The 21,241-nt window shown below is 41.6% G+C and overlaps 1 protein-coding gene across 3 annotated transcripts in view; it reads left to right on the top strand.

The window, feature by feature from the left end:
- Positions 1-10,097: 10,097 nt before the first annotated feature.
- Positions 10,098-21,241, top strand: part of EFR3B (EFR3 homolog B) — a 117,411-nt gene continuing 106,267 nt past the window's right edge. For all 3 annotated transcript variants that reach the window (XM_027850502.1, XM_027850501.1, XM_027850500.1), the window contains exon 1: positions 10,098-10,307. In XM_027850502.1, the coding sequence (XP_027706303.1) occupies positions 10,301-10,307 (7 nt within the window). In that variant the 5' untranslated portion in view covers positions 10,098-10,300. The remainder of the gene's footprint in view (positions 10,308-21,241) is intronic.

Genomic DNA, 21,241 nt, shown 5'->3' with positions numbered 1-21,241 from the left:
TGTATTTAGAAATAACTGTAGGGGCAGCTAGGTGGCTCAGTGGATAGAGCACTGGCCTGGAAGTCAGGAGGACCTGAGTTCAAATCCAACCTCAGACACATAACACTTACTAGCTGTGTGACCCTGGGCAAGTCACTTAACCCCATTGCCTAGCCCCCTCCCCCAAAAAAGAAAAAAAAAAGAAATAACTGTAAGAAAAAATCTTAGCAGCCAATTCAGAGCTTCATAAGGATTCTGTAGAGATAGTAAGTATATCAAGAACCTATAATACTGGAAGTTGTTAATTGCCTTTGCCATAGGTATAACCTGAACGTGTATCTCACTACCCTTAGACTCTAAGTTTGAGCCTACTTTTTGCATGGACTGTGAATATTTACAGGGGAGTGTGCCTCGGTTTTTTGGGGGGAGGGTGTTTTTAACAACTGTTCTTGTTATAACATTTGAGTAAAAGCCTTTGCAGAAGAGTTAATTGAGCCTATTGGCTGATTGATAATGGAAAGCACACAGGAGGAGGCTTGAGTTATGGTGTAAGGCTATAGCCCCAAAGGCTTACCCATGGAACCTCAGGTAAGAGCCACCCGGGGTGACTTAATCTTCAAGGAAACCCCACTTTCAGTGAGGGTGCAGTAAGAAAAGAAAATCACAGAAATGGTGAGTGGGAATATAGTGAGTAGACAAATATACCCTCTGAGGAACAATACAAGTACTGATTTGATTGTAGTTCCAAAACTAGAAAGGAAGTGGGAAAGGGTTCAAATAAATTCAGGAGCAAGGTACCTGGCAAGAAGATTGGATGTCCCTGAAATAGTGAACCTATGGAGTGGAGGGCAGGGGGAGAAAAGCAGGGCCAGAATTCTGGAGCTAAATGGGTTAAGACTTCAAAAGCATGGCCTTAAAGTGATGATAGAAGCGAAAATGAAGGTAGAACTATTATATTCTTATATTTCCCTTTTCTTTGTGAAGAATTACCTTTGGACCTGAAAGGACAGAATAAAAATGGCTAATAGGGAATTAAAACCCAAGATCAAATAGGGAGATAATAAAAGAATTTCCAGCTGGTCTTGATGAGTTCCAGTCACCTGGGCCAGATAAACTACTTTTCAGGACAGTTGTATGCCATTGTAAAGGATATTGTCAGTGATCTTTAAAGGATTGTGAAGAATAGAAGAGGGACTTCGGGACTAGGGCAAATGGTCTGATTTTTTTTTTTTAATGGAAGAGGGTACATTCTGTAAATTATATACATTTTGTTAATATTGTTCTGAGACTGCCACCTAAACTAAGAACTCTTCTTTAATCTTGACTGTGGAATTTTGCCTATTTTTTTGAGAAAATTTAAATTGTAACTGCAAAATGTTTATGGGAAAGAGATTTTCAAAGAAATGAGGAAACCCTGCCCATTTAATCAGAAATGCTTGAAATTAGCTTGATGTAATTAATAAATTGTTTCTGATAGAATTATACCTACAACAAAGAATATAGTTGTTTTTGTTTTTGTTGTTGTTTAAACTCAATAGTAGTCATTAATGGTTTGATTTCATTTTGGAAGGAGGTCTCCACTGGAGTGTACCAAAAGTCTGTGGTTGACCTTGTGGTGTTTACAAATTACTTGAGTAAAGGTGTCAATAGTGCACCCATCAAATTTGCAGAAAGCACAAAGCTAGGAGGGATAGCTGAAACGTTAGATGAAAGAATCAAGATCCAAAAAGATCTTAACAGGCTTGAACAATGGGTTGACATTAGTGATAGAGACAATTTGTTATTTCTTTGGCACTGGAAACTCCCAGATGAGGAAATTCCCTCCACTAATGCAGATTCTCTGTTATTATTATTATTATTATTATCATTATTATTATAAAACATTACAAGTATAATAATAATATACCATGCCACCTCTTGGGCTGACACTAAAATAAAATTTCAAAGGAATAATAAATGTAGAGTCTTACTCTTGGGCTCAAAAAACAATTAATTGTACATGCTGTGTCAAATCCCAGGACTGGACCTAGTCCATGTGAGCCTAGAGTTTTGGGTAGCCCTGGGCCAGGGGTAATAAAAGTAAATACACAGTATCTACAAAGTCATGCCAAGAGGGGGAGAGAGGGCTAACAACTGGGGGGATCAGGGAGGGCTTTATGAAGGAGATGGTATCTGAGCTGTACTTCAAAGGAAGCTAGAGATCCTCAGAGGCAGAGTTGATGAAGGAGTACATTCCAAAGAAGGGGGACTTCATGTGTAAAGCTCTGTTTGCCCATTGACTTTCAGGTTCACAAAACCCCCCAGATCTTTTTCAGAAGACTTGCTGCCTATCTATACCTCCTCCACTGGAAGCAGCCTGGTAAAAGGCAGTAGTTCTCAAACCTTTTAGTCTCAGGAGCACTTTACATTCTAAGAAATTATTGAGGATCCTGAAGGGCTTTTGTTTATGTGAGCTGTATCTATCAATATTTATCACATTAGAAATTAAAATGAATAAAATTTTAATGTGTTTATTTATTAATTCATTTATGAATAACAAACCCATTGCGTTATCCTAAATGACATTTTTTTATGAAAAATAACTATATTTTCCAAAACAGAAAAAAGTAGGGAGAAGAGGGGCATTGTTTTCCATATTTTTGCAAATTTCTTTAATGTCTGGTTGAATGGAAGACAGTTGGATTCTCATGTTTGCTTCTTTATTCAATCTGTTGTGATATGATGTTTTGGTTAAAGTATGTGAAGAAAATCCAGCCTCATCAGATATGTAGTTTGAAAAGGGAATTGTATTTTAGGTAGCCTTAGTGTTATTATGAAAATAGTTTTCACCTTGAAGAGCCCCTGAAAAGGTCTTGGGGAATGTTGGGAGTATGTGGACCCCACTTGGAGAACTTTTGCTGTAGTGAATAGAGTGCTATGTTTGGGAATCAGTAACAACTGGGTTCAAATCCCACCTCAGACACTTAGTAGGCTTGTGACCCTGGGCAAGCCATTTTAACCTCTCCGGGACTCAGTTTCCTAGCCTGTAAAATAAGGAAGTTGTACTTGATGATCTCCAAAGTCCTTTCAACTCTAAATCTATGGTCGTACCATCTCATACTTGTGAAGCTGATTTCTTGGACCCAAAAGTAAGATAAGATTTTTGATATAGGGTACTCCCAGGGGGAAACTCCCTCTACCAAGGCAGATTAGTACCTGCTCTGAAACTTAAAGTCTTAGAGAGTGTCCTGGGGCATCAAAAGGTTGCATAATTGAACCTTGGGTCAGATAGCCAGTATGTGGCAGAAGTGGGACATGGACCCAGGTTTCTGGACTCTGAAGCCTTTATATCATGCCATGCTATGCCACATTGTCATGTCTCTAGCCCTTAAAATACCTTCTTCCTTAAGGCAAATTTGCCGAAGAGTTGCTGATCTGAATTGATAAAGGTGGCTTCCTTACTGGGAATTCTGTAGGCCAGAGGTATCAAGTGCTGCCCCAACCAGATTAAAATGTAATTGGGAAATATTTAACAAAATAAAAAGTACAACAAAATATAGATAACATTTGTTGTTGTTCAGTCATTTTTCAGTCATGTCTGACTCTTTGTGACTCCATTTGGGATTTTCTTGGCAGAAAATACTGGAGTGGTTTGCCATTTCCATCTTTAGCTATTTTACAGATGAGGAAACTGAGGTAAACAGGGTTTAGTGACTTGTCCAGAGTCAAACAGCTAGTAAGTATCTGAGGCTGGACTTGAACTCAGGAAAATGAATCTTCCTGACTCTAGGCCTGGCAATCTATCCATTATACCACTTAGTTGTCTAGATAATATTACATTTTAAAATTTAATCAATATGTGGACAGCAGGGATCCTTATGTCACATTAGTGGCCCTCATTTCTATTTGAGTTGGATAACATTGTTCTAAGCCAATGAAATCATAGGTCTGAATAAACAAATGAAAAATTTACAATCAAAGGCAGCAAACCCCTTTGATAATTTCATAGCATCTCAAATTCATTGCATGTACAGATGGAAGGGCTCTTACAGGGCATCAGCCCTTTCATTTGACGGATGAGTGACTTGTCCAAGATCATACAGATGGCACCTGTAAGTGGAACAGTTAAGCACCCAACCCAGATCCTGGAATACAAAGTTTTAGTGTTCTTTGGGTCACACTGTCTTATCCCACCTTTCTCTCAATTAAAAAAAAATGTTGATGTGCTGAGATTGAATTTCACCACAGGAGGAAAGTGCCAGGAGAGAATTATCAGGATCCTTTTAATCAGCCTGTGAACTGTTGGTCTGAGACAGTATTTAGGGGAGGGAGGGAAGCTAGTTTAGAGGCATGTTGACAAGGAAACCAGCCCTGGGGCCAAAGGCAACCTGTTTTATGCATCTATTCTTGGACAGACATCAATATAGCCTCCTGTGGCAGTGCCAGGCTGGGGCTGGGGATGGAAGGTTGGGTAATTGTGGCTCTGGGCCTGTGTTCCCCAGTACCTAAGAGGAACTACACCACAAGCATTAAATTTGGACAAAGAGAACCACTCCCTAGCACCAAACCTAGGGGTACAATCAAATGTTACCTCCACTGTGGTCACAGTCGGGGGTGAAAGGGTGGAGAAAGACATATTCCATGTGTCCTGGTACTAGGTACTGGTACTGCCTCTATGCTTTAGTATTATTTTTATGGGATGTTCCTCCCCTGTGGCATCTGAGAAATAGGTCATGGTAGTTAATTTGCTTTAAGGGTGAGTCTTGGGGTTGCCACGGAGCTGAGTTGGGAATCTTGAGGCCTGTCTCTGGCGCCATTGCTGATAGAATACTTGAGCAAAGTACTTCCCCAGGCCCAAATATGTTTTCTCTGAAGCTATCTCCCTTGCCATGTCACCTACCTCAGTTCAGGGAGGTGGAGGTGGGAGAGGAAGGGAGTTAACTGAAGTCATTTGGCCTGCTTAGTGCCCGCAGCATATACTGAACAGTGGTCTGTGTTGGGGAATCTGGGAGAGTGAATTCTCAACTGATGGGGCCATGGGAGACTGGAGGATCAGGACACCTGGTTTTTTAACCAAGGACAAAACATTTGGGTTATGCAACAATTTAAGCTAAGAATTTATTAAGTGCCTACTCTGTGCCAGGCACTGGAGATTGTGTGTGTGTGTGTGTGTGTGTGTGTGTGTGTGTGTATGAGTTCCTTGGTGTAGTAAACTACCAGTGAAGAAACTCTCTCTCCTGATAGTTAACAACTGTCCTGCAACTCACAGTCTTATAGAGTGAGGGAAAGGAGGCTGGGTTGGACTGAAAGCTGAAGGGATTTGCTCAGGGTCACACATCTAGGATATGTTAGAGGTGGTAAGATTGAATCCAGGTCTTCCTAGTCTCTGAGGCCTAGGGCTGTCTCCATTATGTTGCGCTCCCAGCTGGGTTTACAAACACAAAAAGGAAACAGTCCCTGTTTTCAAAGAGCTTCCATTCTACTGGGCCAAAATACACACACACACACACACAAAATATACACAAAACCAAAATAACTACGGAAGAAGAAGACACCAATAAGTGGGGGGAGGGGTATCGGACAAGGCCTCTTGAAGTAGACGGCGTTGATTAAGCTGAGATTCCGAGGGTAGGGATGAGCCTACAAAGGCTCAGAGACTAGAAATGAGAAGGTAGACTGAGGACTAAAATGGGAAGCTGGAATCCTGAAGGCTGTGGGATAACAGATGGGTGACTTCATTTAGCCCTGTAAATGCCTTCAAATGTTCTATTTTCCTTTAGTAGCTCTTTATAAGTCTGTCACCTATAAATTTATCCATATTTTTTTTTGACCTATTAACATTTTCAGTCTGTATCCCAGATTGGGTCAGAGTTGCTAAAGCGTTCTACCTGCTGTATAACATGGTACTTCCTTTTATTTGACCTAAATTTATCTCCCTTGATCTTTGTGGCATATAGAGCTTGAGGCACATGGAGGCTGTCACTTTCCCAAGGTCACACAGTTAGTGTCAGTGGAATGGAATAAGCATTTATATAGCACCTACTATGTGCCCAGCACCATGCCAAGTGCTTTTTACAAGTATCATCTCATTTGATCCTCAGGACAATTGTGAGAGGTAAGTGCTATTATTATCTCTATTTTACCATTGAGAAAACTGAGGTACAGAGTTTAAGTGATTTGCCCAGGGTCACACAGTTAGGAAGTGTTTGAGGCCACATTTGAACTCAGATCTTCCTGCCTCCAGATCCCATGCTCCATTTACTGAGCTACCTGGCTGTTTTCTATCAAAGCTAATCCCTTAATCTGGATGAAATATTTCCTATAAACCCATATAGTGACTAAAACAGACCAAAAAAAAAGTTGCAAAGCTTGAGCTGAGGTTTAAAACAATGTTGTGAAATTAACCAAACAAAATTTGTGTCAGAAAATCCTTCTTTGATTTCTGTCTGATAGAGCTTGAGACACCTGAGTGTGAAATCAAACAAATATAGGAAAGCAGAAGGTGGAATTAATCTTGGTTTGAATTGGCCCTTGAAGGTATGACTTGCTTCTGCTTTCTCCCTGACCCTAAGGGCTCTTTCCTGAGCAGCTAGGTGGCACAGTGGATAGAGTATCAGGCCTGGAGTCAGGAAGCCTCATCTTCCTGAGTTCAGATGTGGCCTCAGACACTTACTGGCTGTGTGACCCTGGGCAAGTCACTGAACCCAGTTTGCCTCAGTTTCCTCATCTGTAAAACGAGCTGGAGAAGGAAATGACAAACCACTCCAGTATCTTTGCCAAGAAAAACCCAAATGGTGTCATGAAGAGTCAGACATGACTGAACAGCAACAGCCCTTTGCAAACCTGGATTCTATGAAGAACTTTTTTCAGAGTTTTAGATGTGATGTGGACCAGGCCCAGTGATATGTTTGGTGTGAGACTTTATTTTGTCTGATGCAAATCTCTAACATGGCTGTAGAACCACACAGTTTTCTGGGACTTCGCTCTTTTGACACAGCATACTTGGAAAACCAGAAAGTATGTCTGCCAAGAATTAGGTTTAGACTAACATTTTAGGATTATAGTTTCATAGGTTTAGAGCTGGAGGGGATCTAAGAGGTCATAGAATATATCCCTCTCATTTCGGAGGCCCAGTAAGATTTGGTGACTTGGCCAAGGCCACAAAGCTAATAATTAGTACCTGAGACAGGATTTGAACTCATGTCTACCTAACGTCAAGTCCAATACTCTCTCCTTTAAATTTTACCACATGCCTCAATTAGGTCAAAATAAATATGCAAAAGGTCACATTATAAAAACTTTGGAGGAGAATAATATCAGCTACCTATCACATTTGTATTTAGCAGGAGCATTCTAAACTAAACAAAGTCAAGATAAGATCATAATCGATAAAACAGACAATTTTGATGACATAAAACTAAAAAGCTTTATTTTTGTAAGAATAAAATAAATGAAAATACAAGTAGAAGACATATGGAAATATATTTGCATACAATATCACCAATAAAATTCTGATATCCAATGTATAAAAGGGAATTGAAACAAGTACACATTATCAAGACTGTTTCCCCTGTGGATAAGTAGTCAGAATATAAGAACAGTTTTCAAAAGAAAAATTGCCACCTGTAAATGACTAGATGAAAACCAATCAGTAATAGTAAGAAAATGCAAATCAAAACAACTCTGAGGTTTCACTTCACACCATAAACGTGGGCAAAGATGAAAAAATGATGGGAACTGTCAATATTGAAGGATCTCTAAGCAGACAGGTACACTGAGGCACTGTTAGTGTGGCTGTGGAATGATCCAACTGTTCTTAAATCAATTAGGAATTAGGCAAGAAAAATGACTAAACTTTCTATGAACTTTGACTTTGCAAGCATACAATTGGGCATATTATCCTAAGGAAGTCCAAGACAAAGCAAGAATTAAAAAAAAAAAAAGCAAGATCTTACTTTGGTGAGTTGTGTCTGACTTGTCATGACTTCATTTTGGGTTTTCTTAGCAAAGACATGGGAGTGGTTTGCCATTTCCTTCTCTAGCTCACTTTACAGATAAGGAAACTTAAGCAAATAGAGTTAAGTGACTTGACCAGAGTCACAGAGCTAGTAAATATCTGAGTTCCAATTTGAGCTCTGGTGTACCAGATTCTAGGGCTGGTGCTCTATTCACTGTACCACCTTGCTGCTGATGTACCACCTAGCTATAGTCCTCTTAGGTAGCAAAGAGCTGGAAACAAGGTAGGTGTCCATTGATTGGGGAATGGCTGAAAAAAAAAAAACCAAACGGTGGCATAGGAATGTAATGGAAAATTACTTTTCATGAATAAATGAAACTCAGAGAAATGTGGGAAGATTTACATAAAGTGATGCAGAGCAAAGTAAAGCAGTACCAAGAGAAAGCAATATGCACGATGATTACAATGCAGATGGAAAAAAATTCACTAAAAGGAAATAGAATTCTGAGTGACTGAAAAACTGACAGTGGTATGGAGAACAGAAAAAGAAGCATCCTTCCTCTCTCAGAGTAGAGAAGCAGATTAGTAGGACAGAATATGAGATACATTGTCACATGCCTTCATTATATTGATGTTTTTGTTGAGTTGTTTTTCTGTGCCTTCAAGAAGAGTGCAATGTGGTGAGGGGTTGAGATAGCATTGAAATGACAGATGGTAGTAGGGGAAAGGCATTAATAAAACTTTTTTTTTTTTAATGAGGGGATTGGACAAGATGGTCTCTAAGGTCCCTCCTTGCTCTAAATCTACGATACTATTAATGGTCTCTCTTCTCTGGTTATGCTTGTTGAAATCCTCCACTTGCCGTAAGATGGAGCTCGGGTGTCATCTCCTCCACGAACCCTTCCTCAATTCCCCCAGCTGGAAGTGATCTTTCTCTTCTTGAATCTCTCAGAATACTTTGAATCTCTCGTTTGCAATCATTACATCCTCATCTGTGTTATGGTTCAGAAGATTTCATCTTCTCCATCAGATGCTACACTAAAGGCCAGGAATTAATGTGATTTCATCTTTGAAAGGTATTGCTGAGGGCCCAGGAATACACATAGTGCTGAGCAAATGCTTGCTGCATTGGATTTATTGTTACTATTATTAACAATAGCTCACCTTTAAATACTGCTCTACATATATTTTCTTATTTGATTTCCAGATTTTCCTTTCCTGATCTGTAAAACCAAATGACCTTTAAGGTCCTTCCATCTCAGAACTTGCAGGAGAAGACTAACAGGAGTAGGAGCTCGACTCTCCTATGCCATGGTCTAGAAGAGGAAGGGCCATCTTCAGAATTTGGGAGGAGGAAAACAAAGATTTTCAGCAATTGTTGGTGCAGTGAAGGAGGATTTTCTGCAGTATTTGGTGCAGTGAGCACGGAAGATTTTTGGTGGCACCCAGAGCAGCAAGGGGGTTGCAAGGCTAGCACCTGGGGATATAGCTGAGTTTTTGAAGAAGGGAGGGGTTAGTCAGTAGCCTCTATGTCCCAATGCAGCAATGCTAGCTGGATCAGGCAGAAGGGCTGGTGCAATGGTGTGGAAGAGTCTGATTGAGAGCAATTCTTCCAATTCTTTCCCCACTGCCCAGCTGGCACATTCTACCCAACCCCTGGGGCTGCTTTCTGCTAGGGCAGCCTTCGTGAACCATAGCTCCAGTGTCCCAGTCTCCCCTCCTATTTCTCATTGACACTTGGTGGGAGGGAGAACGCGCGCGCGCGCTCCTGGCCTTGTGTGTGTATGGGGCGGGGGGGTTCTGTCTGTGGCTCCTGACCTTGCTAAAGCCTGAACACCCCAGTGGGGAAGAAGACAATTCAAGGGCGATGCCCAGAGCTGGCATCGGGGCACCGAGAAAAAAACCTCTCTTTCTGGCCCTTTCCACTTGGCAAACTCACTCTGACGTCTGGAGAACCTGCAGCCGGGCGACCTCAGTGCACCAGCCTTAGAAAAAAGGGAAATCTTGGGGGCTTTGGTTTCCAGGCAAGAGCCTGGGGGTGAGCAAGAAGGGGGTGGGGTGGGAATTGGAGACGCTTCTCAGAGGCTGAGCCGGGAGAAGGGGTGGGTCCAGATTAGCATAGCTTCCTCCCTTTCTCCACCTCCTCCTCCAGCCCTTTTCTGAAAGAGGCTGGGGGGGAGTGGTGGGGGAGTCTGCTGAATGGCCTCTCGCTTCCCTATTCATTTCTTCTCCTGCTGCTTCCTGCGCTCCTTGGCCGCTGCCGCCACCATCCCTCGGTTGGTGGGTGAATGAAAGGCAGAGGCTGCGGGAGGAGCTGGTCTAAGAACTGCCCTGCAGACACTGCCGGACCGCCCAAGAGGGAACGAGCCGGAGCCAGAACTGGAGATGTACGGTAAGAACTGGCCAAGCGGAGCCCGCGAGATGGGAGTGGGAAGCCCAGCCGCCAGACCCTCAGGTTCAACGACCCCAACCAGCCCCCAGCCCCTACCAGCTGGAGTCTTTAGCAAACTTCCAACAGCCGAGAACCGCGTGGGGGGAAGTGAATGAATCACTCTTCCCCCACTAGCTAAGCCCTGAAGGAAATGGGCGAGGGCTCGCTGGCCAGCCTGGAATCCTGTTTGTGTTTGTCGGTGATGCTGTGTAGGGGCTCCCCTAAGGAGCTGGAGACAAAGCTAGCGAAGAGAGGGGGAAGGGGGAAGGTACGGACACTTTGAGGGGCGTCTCTGGGTCCCTCTGTAGTGGGCGCGGTTGCCTATTGTTTGGAGATGCTCTGGGGGTTGGCCAGCTGAGAAGGACTTAGTTGGCCCTGACCTCTGAGGGAGGTCTAGTTCTAGTAGTCTACTTCCATTGTCAAGGGCTGGAATTTCGTGTGTAGCCAGTTTCAGTGGGGCGGTTCTTGGTGTAGTGGTCAGACCCTCGACATCGTCTTGGACCTAGGAAAGCTAAGCTTCAAAACACACCTTTGACACTTAGGGTTGACCCGGAATGGTGCATTGGAAGGAATGCTGGATCTGGGGTTAAAGGATGTGGGTGCGAATTCTGTCTCTGCCACTTTTATCGACCTAGGTGACCTTGGGCAAGTTACTTAAACCTCTCTGGGCCTCAGTTTCCTCAACTGCAAAATGAGAGGGTTGGACCTAGATGAACTAGAAGGTCTTTTCTCTCTCACTTTAATCTACTTGAACCTCAGTTTCCTCCTCCAAAAAATGGGATTAATAATACTTACCGCATGGGATGTTAGAAGTATCAAATAAGGTGGTATATACAAAGCACTTTGGATCAGATGGGAGAATGTCTATAAAGCACTTTGCAAACCTTAAAGCACTATATAAATGCCAGCTATTATTAGGAAAGCTGAGCAGAAAGGAAATGCCTTGTATAGGTAGTGGTGTGACTGAATTTGCAGCGCCTAGGCTGACTAAAGCAGGGCTGGGAGTTAGTGGAGACTATTATTATCCCTCTGGGAAGAGGGTCATGGCTATCTGTCCCTTTCCTTACTGTCTTGGTAAGGGAAGACTGGGAAGTGGAAGCTGGGCTCTGGCAGGGGTTATGATACTGAAGTCTGGTGAATAGACTAGTATTTGGATCTTATTTTACTACTGGCTGGGCTTTTTCTCATCTCTCCAAGGGTTCGACTCCACGTCTTTTCAGATCAGTATGGTGTTGCGGAAGAAGCACTGAATTTAGAGAGAAAACCTGGGTCACCAGCTCTACGATGGTGACCTTGGGCAAGTCATGTCCTGGTCTAAGCCTCAGTTTCTTCATCTGTAAAATGAAGAGGTTTGAGAACTTTTAAGGTTCCTTCCTAAAATCTATCATCAGCTGGTGAAAATGGGGAGAGAAGCTAAGAGGAGGGTTGGCTACGGTGCTGAGCTCCATCCTATTTGACCCAGCTCCTAGCCTGAGCTTCCCAAACCCTCACCACCCCCACAACTTATGTTCAACAGCTGATTTCACACCTGCCGTTGCTCTGCTTTGTAGCCTACCAGCAGGTCCCCTGGCTTTGCTGGAGATTCGGCTTGTCAAGAAAACAAACCTTTTTGGGTTCCAGGATGACAGGGATGCTTCACTAAGTAGAGGGTTGGAAGGAGGTAACAGAGTTTTGGGAAAAGAGTCCTGGACTAGAGATCAGAAGGATTGAGGGGTTAGACTCTCACCTTTGACACTGATGTACTGTGTAACCATGGCAAATCACTTAACCTCTCTGAGCCTCAGTTATCTTATCTATAAAATGGGTGCAATAACACCACCTACTTCATAGGGTTGTTATGAAGCCCAAAATGAGGGAACGTATGTAAAGCACTTTTTCAAACCCTAAAGAGATAGGTTAATGTCCTCTGCTGTTTTTGTTACTATTATCCTTCAGAGATATAGGCCAGCCTAAGGACCAGGTTCCTTGGAGAAAATGGACATCAGGTATTAGGAAAATCATCCTTTAACTAAGAACTGCCCTGAGGAGATTGAGATGACTCTGATAGTTTTAAGATATGGGAGGGGGGAAATGGTTATATCATTCATCATCTTTCTCTGGAAGTAGAAACTCAGAGCCCAGGGAGTGGCTCCCTGGAGAAGGGCAGATTTCTCTTTTAATTGATCTCCAAGGTCTCATTGTCATTTTTGCCTTCTTTCCCTCTGGGAACTGGCTGCGAGTTATAAATTTGGTTGGGGACCTTGGGATGCACAGCAAGGTAGTACAATGGAAAGTGTGCTAGAGTTAGAGTCAGAAGACCTGAGTTCAAATTCTGACTGTTACAGTGTGACTTCGAGCTAGTTACTTCCCGTCCTTGGACCTCAGTTCCCTCATTTGTAAAATGAGAAGAGGTTGTTGGATAAGATGGCTTCTGAAATTCCTTTTGGCCCTAACTGTATGATCCTAGGAACCAGGTAGAATACCCTGGCAGCTCCTGATGAGTTACAGCCCAAGGTTAAGAGTCCAAACTGTCTTAGTGGGAAGAGCAGAGACTCCACTTAGAAGCTAACCTGATTTTCTCTCCAACTTTAGCATGCCTCCCTTCCGTACCTGAATTTTTGAGCTCTGACCAAATCCCAGAAGGTTCCTCTCCATCATTTTCCCCACCCACCCACCCCTTGCTATTTTGGTCTTGGATGACCTAAGCTGGGCTATTTGACCTCTGACATACTAGATTTTTCTGAGCTGCTAATCAGTGAAGAGAGAGCCTGGAAGGTGAACAGCAGCTGTGGTGTGGTCTAATAAGCCCGATGTTTTCTTTCCATGAGTCTCTCTTCTTTCCCCTCCATCCCCTCGATGTTCTGCAGAGTAGCCCAAAACTGCAGCTCCTTTGAGGGAGGGCATGTGACTGCAGGACACCTGCAATGGGAAAACAGCCAGGGCAAGGTCCCATTGGAGCAGGATTGGGGGACCTGAATAAAGGAGATGGGGACCCAAGGCTCCTGGGCTTCTTTCTGCATCTTTATAGCTTGAAGCAAGGCAAGAGATGAGGGTAGAAGAGTAGAGAAGTAGGGGGAACTTAGGAACCGAGATGTCTGGGTTCTATTTTGGGAGCTGCTAAGGTTTCTCAACTCCCTGCTATTTCTCCAGCAGCAAATGGAAACAATATTAGTACCCAAAGATTATTTGTTAAAAGATAAGGTTAAAGAAAGGCTTGAGAGGGCCATCTTATGGTCCTCTTAATGGGGAAGGAATCAGACCAACAAAACTCCTACTTGCACATCCTTTGGGAGAGGAATGTTATGTTGCATCTTGTTTGAATTTCAGGTTTAGAATAGTTTTGTGGAAAAGGTACTGGACTAGGGAACAGGAGATCTGGGGTCTAATAATGACTCCACTGCTAATTAACTGTGTGACCTTAGTTAAATCACTTTACCTATCTGGGGCTCAGTTTCCTCATCTGTAAAAGGAAGGGCTTGGATTGGGTGACCTTTAAGGCCCCCTCTGGTTCTAAACCAAGGCTCTTTTTGATGCAAAAATGAAAGGGCTGGAGTAAAATGATCTTCAAGGTCCTTTCAGCTCTGATTCATGAGATGGAGTAGATACATCCTTCTAGATTTCTAGTATTTTCCTTTTTAAAAAAAGTATCATGTGATAATTTTTGGCTCTTGGGGATATAGTGATTGGCAGAAAGTGGCAGTGGTGGATGGGGAAGGGGTTATGCAGGGCATGGTAGAAAATAGAATCTTAGAGATCCCCTAGTCTAACCTTCTTATTTTACAGATGAGGAAATTGAGCACAGAGAAATTGTGACTAGCCCAAGGTCAGGAGGCTGTCTTCTAACTTCCTATTTGCTCTTCTTTGGAGCATACCCTGCTGTTTCTTGGAAGAAGAGAGGTTTGTAGATTTCCATCAGGAATGACCTATTGAGCCACTAGACAGTGATGATTAATGAAACACTTAGAGGCAAAAGTTTTAGGGCATCTTTGCCACAAGATGATGTGACAATGACCATGAAAAAGATACAAGATCAGCTTCCTTAAGATTCTGACCTTGAATCTGTTTTCTTTTTTACTTTCTCATTTGGAGTACCTTGGCATTGATTGTCCCCATGCCTAGATTACAGTCCTTCCTCAGCTGAAGAGCTATCTTCTGCATAAATCTTTTTCTGATTTTCCCCCCACTTACTAGGACCTTCCCCACAAAATTATCTTATATTCATTGTGTATATATTCTCTATATATTTGCACATGTGGGCAGCTAGGTGGCACAGTGGACAGAGTGCTGGGCCTAGAGTCAGGAAGACTCATCTTCCTGAGTTTATATATGACCTCAGACACTTACTAGTTGTGTGACCCTGGGCAAGTCACTTAACCCAGTCTGCCTCAATCTCCTCATTTGTCAAATGAGCTGCAGAAGGAAATGGCAAACCACTTCAGTATCTTGGCCAAGAAAACTCCAAATGGGGTCACAAAGAGTCTGACACAACATGTTGTCTTCCTTGATAGACTGCCCTTAAGTCCCTTAAGGGCAGGGACCATTTCAGTTATTTTGCCTTGGTATCCCCAACTCCTAGGACACAGTGCCTAGCAGTGTGGTAGGACCTTCATAAAGGTTTGTTGATTGGGAGACTTGGCAAATCCATTTACTCCCAAGGTTTTAATTAGTAACTCTATTAATGTATCTCAAATCCAGCAGCTTTAGCCTTGATTTCTCTTTTGTTCTCTAGACATATCTCCTGGTTACTTATTAGTACTTCAAATGCAATATGTTTAAAATTATCTTTATTATCTTTCTTAAACCTGCTCTTCACTCTTTCTTTCAATGGCCTCACTACTTACCTGTGTTTGAAAACTTGGTGTTAACTTTGTCTCTTCCCTCTTCCTAACTCCTCATACTATTCAACTGCTGAGTCTTATCAACCATCTCCACTATATTACTTTCATCTATCCCCTCTTCTCTATTCCCATTTCTCCCACCCTGATATAGACTTTTATTACTTGCTACACCAGGATATTGCAATAGTCCCATTTCATTCCACCTCCATTCTCTCCTTTTTCCAGTGCATTCTTTGTCATGCTGCCAGATTAATCTTCCTTATGAATAGATCTGGGGATATCATAGGATCATAGATACAGAACTAGAAGGGACCTGAGAGGCCACTGAAATCAAAATCCTTTTTTATTTTATCAAAGAAGCCCTTGACCAAGTTTCTTTTCCACACTTTATAGGTGCATGGATTTAGAAAGGACACGAAAGCAAGAGAACATTGTATACAGTAAGAGCAATATTGTTTGAAGAATTAACTGTGAACGACTAAGCTATTCTGAGTATTAGAAATATTCAAATCAACCACAAAGGACCTCTGAAGGAAGATGCTAACCACCTCCAGAGAAAGAACTGATAAATAGAAGTATGCATAGTATGTTTTTACATATATATGCATAGTGTGGTTTTACACATATATGTATAATATGGTTTTACATATATATGCATATATACATCTGTGTGTGTGTATATTCATTCACACATATATGTCAAATAGTGGACTTCTCCACTGTGGGGTGGGGAGGGAGGGAGACAGTTTGAAACTTAAAATGTAACAAAAATAAATAAAATTCTACAAGGAAAAAAAAAATAAGAGACACATGATGCCAAAAAAAGAAAGAAAGAAAGATATGAGAGACCATCTAGTCCAGTTTCCTTATTTTATAATTGAAGAAACTGAGTCCAAGAGAGGTAAAGAAGTGATTTTTCCCAAGATCACATAAGGAGAAAGTGATCGAGCTGGCATTTGAACACAGGTTCTTTGACTTTAAATCCAGAGTTTTCCCCCACTGCTCCACGATGTCTCCCAAACATTATTTTCCCATTTCCTTCTCGTAGGCAGGATGGTGCCAGGTTCTATCCATAGTGCCCCAGGCCCTCCATTTCACTGCTACCTCCACCTGCCTTCTGCCTTCACTCCTGTCTCTTACTATCCCTTTAGAGAGAGGTCTCTTAATGTTCTCTCTGCTGTCATTCTGCTGCTGTGGCTGTCCTTGACTGCTGTATTTGTCACCCCTCCATTCTTGTTTCCATTCTGAGTGTCCTAAATTGTGGAGACAGCTGAAATTTCTTTACCTTTTGGTGCATCATTTCTGTTTTGGAGAGATTTAACAGGCTGAGAGGAATTGGAGAAAATGACTCGTCTTCCATCTTGTTGATCACATTTTACAGATGATGAAATAGAGGCTCATGAAAGTTGAGTGACTGCTTAAGGTCAGAGAGTTGGTATGCATCATTGGTGGGATGTGAACCAACCAACCAGGTGAGAGAATCACGGTGTCTGAGAATTGGAAGGGCTCCAATGACCACCTAGTCCAATCTGTACATGAAAGTAATCCTTGCAATAGAATAAACCCAACAAATGGTCATTTGACCTCTATTTGAAAATCTCTAAGGATGAGGAACCTCCCACTTCCCGAAGCATCCTGTTTCATTTTTGGACAGCTCTAATTGTTAGAAAGTTTTTCCTGATATCACGCGTAAATTTGGCCTCCTGTTTGCAACTTCCACCCATTTCCTGGTTCTGCCCTCTGGGATCAAACAAAAGGAAATCAAATCCACCCCCTCCTCTGACTCTAGGACCTGTGCTCTTTCCGTTCTTCTGCTAAAACATTTTCAGTTTCTCCCTGTTGCCCACTGAGCAAAATTCAAAAGTGCTTGTGGCCCTCTGTAATATAGAGTCACCTTCCTTAACTTTTTCAGATTCACCTGTTAGTCCATTCAATGGACTATGAGGTCCAGGTAAACTTGACTGCACATGTCATCTGAGCTCAGTTGTACCTGACAACTTCCATATCTTTGTTTATATTGTTTCCTATGGAATATTTCTCAACTTATCTTTGCCCATTCGCTTTTCACCCATTATTTAAAGCCCAACTCAACTGTTACTTCTTCCATGGAGTCCTCCCTATTCTCCTCTGTTGAGGACAACTTTCCTCCATGGACCTTATATAGCATTATGTCACATCTCTGATATTCATAATGTAGAGTTATCTGTACTTGTGTCTGATCCCCAAGAGACTGTAAACTTCATGAGGGCAGGTATCTATGTTGTTTTAAAACTCTGTATCTCTCTTAGGGCCTTACACAGTGCTCTGCAGAAAGCTACCTTCACTTAATAATGCCTGTTGAATTTTTGAAGACCCTATTCTTCAAGGTGTATCGCCAGCATCCTTCCATTATTCCACACAAAGAAAACCCTTTGGGCTAGCAGGGGTTTTGAATGATATGTGGGTGGAGGAGCAGGTTCTGGGGAGGGGTGGAAAAAGTGAACTATTCCAGTGTCTGAATTCTGGTGGAATTAGTCAAGGGTGGTAAGAGGTTGGGGCATATATTGTTGTTCTGGTTCTGCTTCTCTCCTCCCCCTCCCATCACTTTATAAATCTTCTAGCATACTTTTGTATTCTCTGCATTTATCACTCTTTATGGTATAAAGTATTCCATCACCTTCATGTGGCACAACTGATTTAGCCATTCCCAATCAATGAGCATATAGATTGTTTTCAGATTTTTCTTTGCTATTACCAATAGTGCTGCTATGAATATTCTTGCACAAATAGGTCTTGTCTTCTTTGTGCTGACATCCTTAAGATAGAAACCTAAAAAATGAGAGTCCTGGATCAAAGGATATGAGCATTTTTGTAACTTATCATGTAATTCCGTATTGTTTTCTAAAATAGTTGAATCAATTCACAGTTCTACTAGTTGAATCATCATGCTTGTTTCCCCACATTTCTGCTATCATTGAATTTTGTCCTCTATCACCATACTTTGATAAGGTATTTAAATAAATCTTATTTAAACACATTTAAGATATTTTGATAAGTTGGTAGTATTATCATATTTTGCTGTTTTGCTAAGTGTGAGGTGCTACTTCAAAGTTGTTCTAATTAATGTTTCTCTGATTATTAATGATTTTGAGTACTTTTTTCACATGATTATTGATGATATGTGATCCTTTCTACCTATTCATATCCTTTGACTACTAATTTATTTGGGAATGGCTTTTATTACTATAGATTTGTGTCATGTCATAGATTCTTGTGTTTTTTTGTTATATTTAACTTATTTACATTTTTACTTGTCTGTCTATCTGACCAACTAGATTATAATCTGTTAGAGAGCAGGCTCTTATATTTTTTTGAATATAGCACCTAGCTCAGTGCCTTGCATATAGTGGGCATTCAGTAATGATTTGTTGATTGATTGTTGATTCAGTAATGATTTGTTGATTGAGAATTTGTATAATTCCACTTCAAAATGTGAATGGATTTTAAAGAGGGGTCAGGGGGAGACACAAAAACATTCTGGAACCTCTCTTCCCCATTTCTGTCTGTTGAAATCCTTCTCTTTCTTCAAGGCCCACCTAGATTCTACTTTCTTGAAGCTTGTCTTGACCCCTAGGAGAAAGTGATTTCCTCTTCCTCAGATTTCTTATAGCACTTTTCTTTGGGTCTAGAAACTATGGGGTACAGTGGAAAGAGGGTTAGATGAGGAAAGACCTGAATTCAATTACCAGCTCTACTGCTCACTACCTGTGGCCTTGGGCATAGCTAACCTCTAACCTCTCAGACCCTGGATTTTCTCCTCTGTAAAATGAAGAATTTGAATTAGATGTCCTCTCTGGTTCCTTTTAGCTATGATCTCTTCTTTGAACATATCTCACTTTCCCTTGTTTCATAGTTATCTTGTTTAATTGTACACACACACACACACACACACACACACACACACACACACACATACTACTCAATTTTTAAAAAAAGTTTCTTGGGAACAAGATCCGTGTTGTAGCTATTTTCACATCCATAGCAGCCAACACGAATGTATTTTTTCACATTATAGGCACTCTCTTGCTCAAATTCTCTCAGTAGCTCCTTATTGTCTGTGGGGTAAAACACAAATTCCTTAGCTTGGCAATTATGGCTCTTTGGAAGGCTACTGGGAGCCAGATTACAAAACCTTATTTCATACTATTCCCCTTCATGAACTCTATGCTACAGCCAAGTTTGACTGCTAGCCATTCCTCAAATCTGATACTCTTATTCTATATCTGGAATATACTCATCTTCTCCTTTGCCTCTCAAGAGACTTTGTCTCTTTGTCTTAGGCTTGGCTCAAGGGCTATTGCTCCATAAATCCTTCTTCAATCTTCCTTTCTTCCCACTTGTTAGTGCTAGGTCATTCTGCAATTTTTTTTGTACTTTTTGTGTACTTGTTGTTTCTTTCCAGTAGAACTTATATTCCTTGAGGGCAGGAACTATGTAATTCCTTACATATAATAGTGTTTATTTCACTGAATTGATTGGATGGAACAAGTTAATCAAAGCACCAGGTACTTTGCTCATGCAGAGCAGCATTGTGATATAGTGCCTATTATGTGCCAGGCCCTGTGCTAAGCACTTTACAATTATTATCTCATTTGATCCTCATGACAACCTTGGGAAGTAAGTGCTATTATTACCCCCATTTTACAGATGAGGAAAAGTGACAAACAGAAGTTGTGACCCTCCCAGGGACATAAAGTTATTAAGTGTCTGAGTCTGGATTTAAACTCAGGCCTAAGCTCTATACATTGCATCACCTAGCTGCTCAGATAAATTGGTCAAGGATACTCATGGAGGTTGCCTCAGCTTTGCCCCTTATACTCCATCAGTACCCTCAGTCTCTTCTGCCTTTTTGATTGGAGGGCTGGAGACTAGAGCAAAAAACTCTTCCCATAGCCTCCTTTTATAGAAGGTTCACAATGTCGGCCATCTCTTCATTTGCCACCAGGTACTCTGCTTGGCTTCTACTTAATCATCATCCACCATGTGCCTGGGCCAGCACCCCTTGGCACCCCCTCACCTTTAGCTTCCTTTTTTTTATTGTCTTTCCCCATTAGAAGATAATTCCTTGAGATCAAGGACTGTCTTTCCTTTTTCTTATTTAAACTCTCAGCTCTCATCCTGGTGTCTGGCACAAAGTAGGCACTTAATAAATGTTCATCACATGGTATATAGTATTGTAGGGTTAAGTGGAAGAGGGAGTAATTTGATTGCTGTATAGGAAAACAGTTTGGCAATGAAAGATAGGATAGCTAGAGAGTGCAATGGGACTCCTTGGAAGGCTCATTGTGCTTTTTTTTTTAATTAAGAAAGAAGAGATTTATAATGTTTGAAGAAGGGAGGGAAGAATTGAAGATGTTGGAGAGATTTTGGAAAATCAAAGGAGGATATTCTAGAGGAGGCAGGAAGGATATATTGAAGACATAGAGGTGTTAGACTTGGGGGTAAAAAAGGAGAAACACCTGTTCCTTTGAGGAAGAAAGGAAAGAAGAGGAAAAAATTGTATCAGAGACAGATTTAGAGCTAGAAGGAACTTTAGAGATCGTCTAGTCAAAAGCCCTCATCTTACAGTGAGAATACTCAATCCCAGAGAAGTTAAATGACCTGCCCAAAATCACAAAGCTAGTGGCAGAGCTGGGATTTGAACCCAGGTTCTCTGACTTTCAAATCTAACACATTTTCTACTGAATCATGATGTCTCCTAATGTGGGAAGGAAGATGGGTATAAAGGTGTTGCAGTAGATAGAGTGCAGGGTCTGAAGTAAGGAAGACTTGAGTTCCAGTCTAGCCTCAAACACTTCCTAGCTCCATGACCTTGGGCACATCACTTAACCCCCGTTTGCCTCATTTTCCTCATATGTAAAATGGGGATAATAACAGCATCTACCATCCTAGAATTGTTGTGAGGATCAAATGAGTTAATATTTGTATAGTGCTTAGCATAGTGCCCAGCATATAGTAGGTACTACATAAATGTTAACTATTACTATAGTGAGGGAGTATGTGCTTGATGGTTTCAGTTTTTCAATTTAAGTAGGGTAA

Source organism: Vombatus ursinus, unplaced genomic scaffold (genome assembly GCF_900497805.2).
Source record: "Vombatus ursinus unplaced genomic scaffold, bare-nosed wombat genome assembly UNPS02009062.1, whole genome shotgun sequence".
Taxonomy (NCBI): Eukaryota; Metazoa; Chordata; class Mammalia; order Diprotodontia; family Vombatidae; genus Vombatus; species Vombatus ursinus.
The sequence above is the reverse complement of the archived record's forward strand: the minus strand, read 5'-3'. Positions and strand labels throughout refer to the sequence as shown.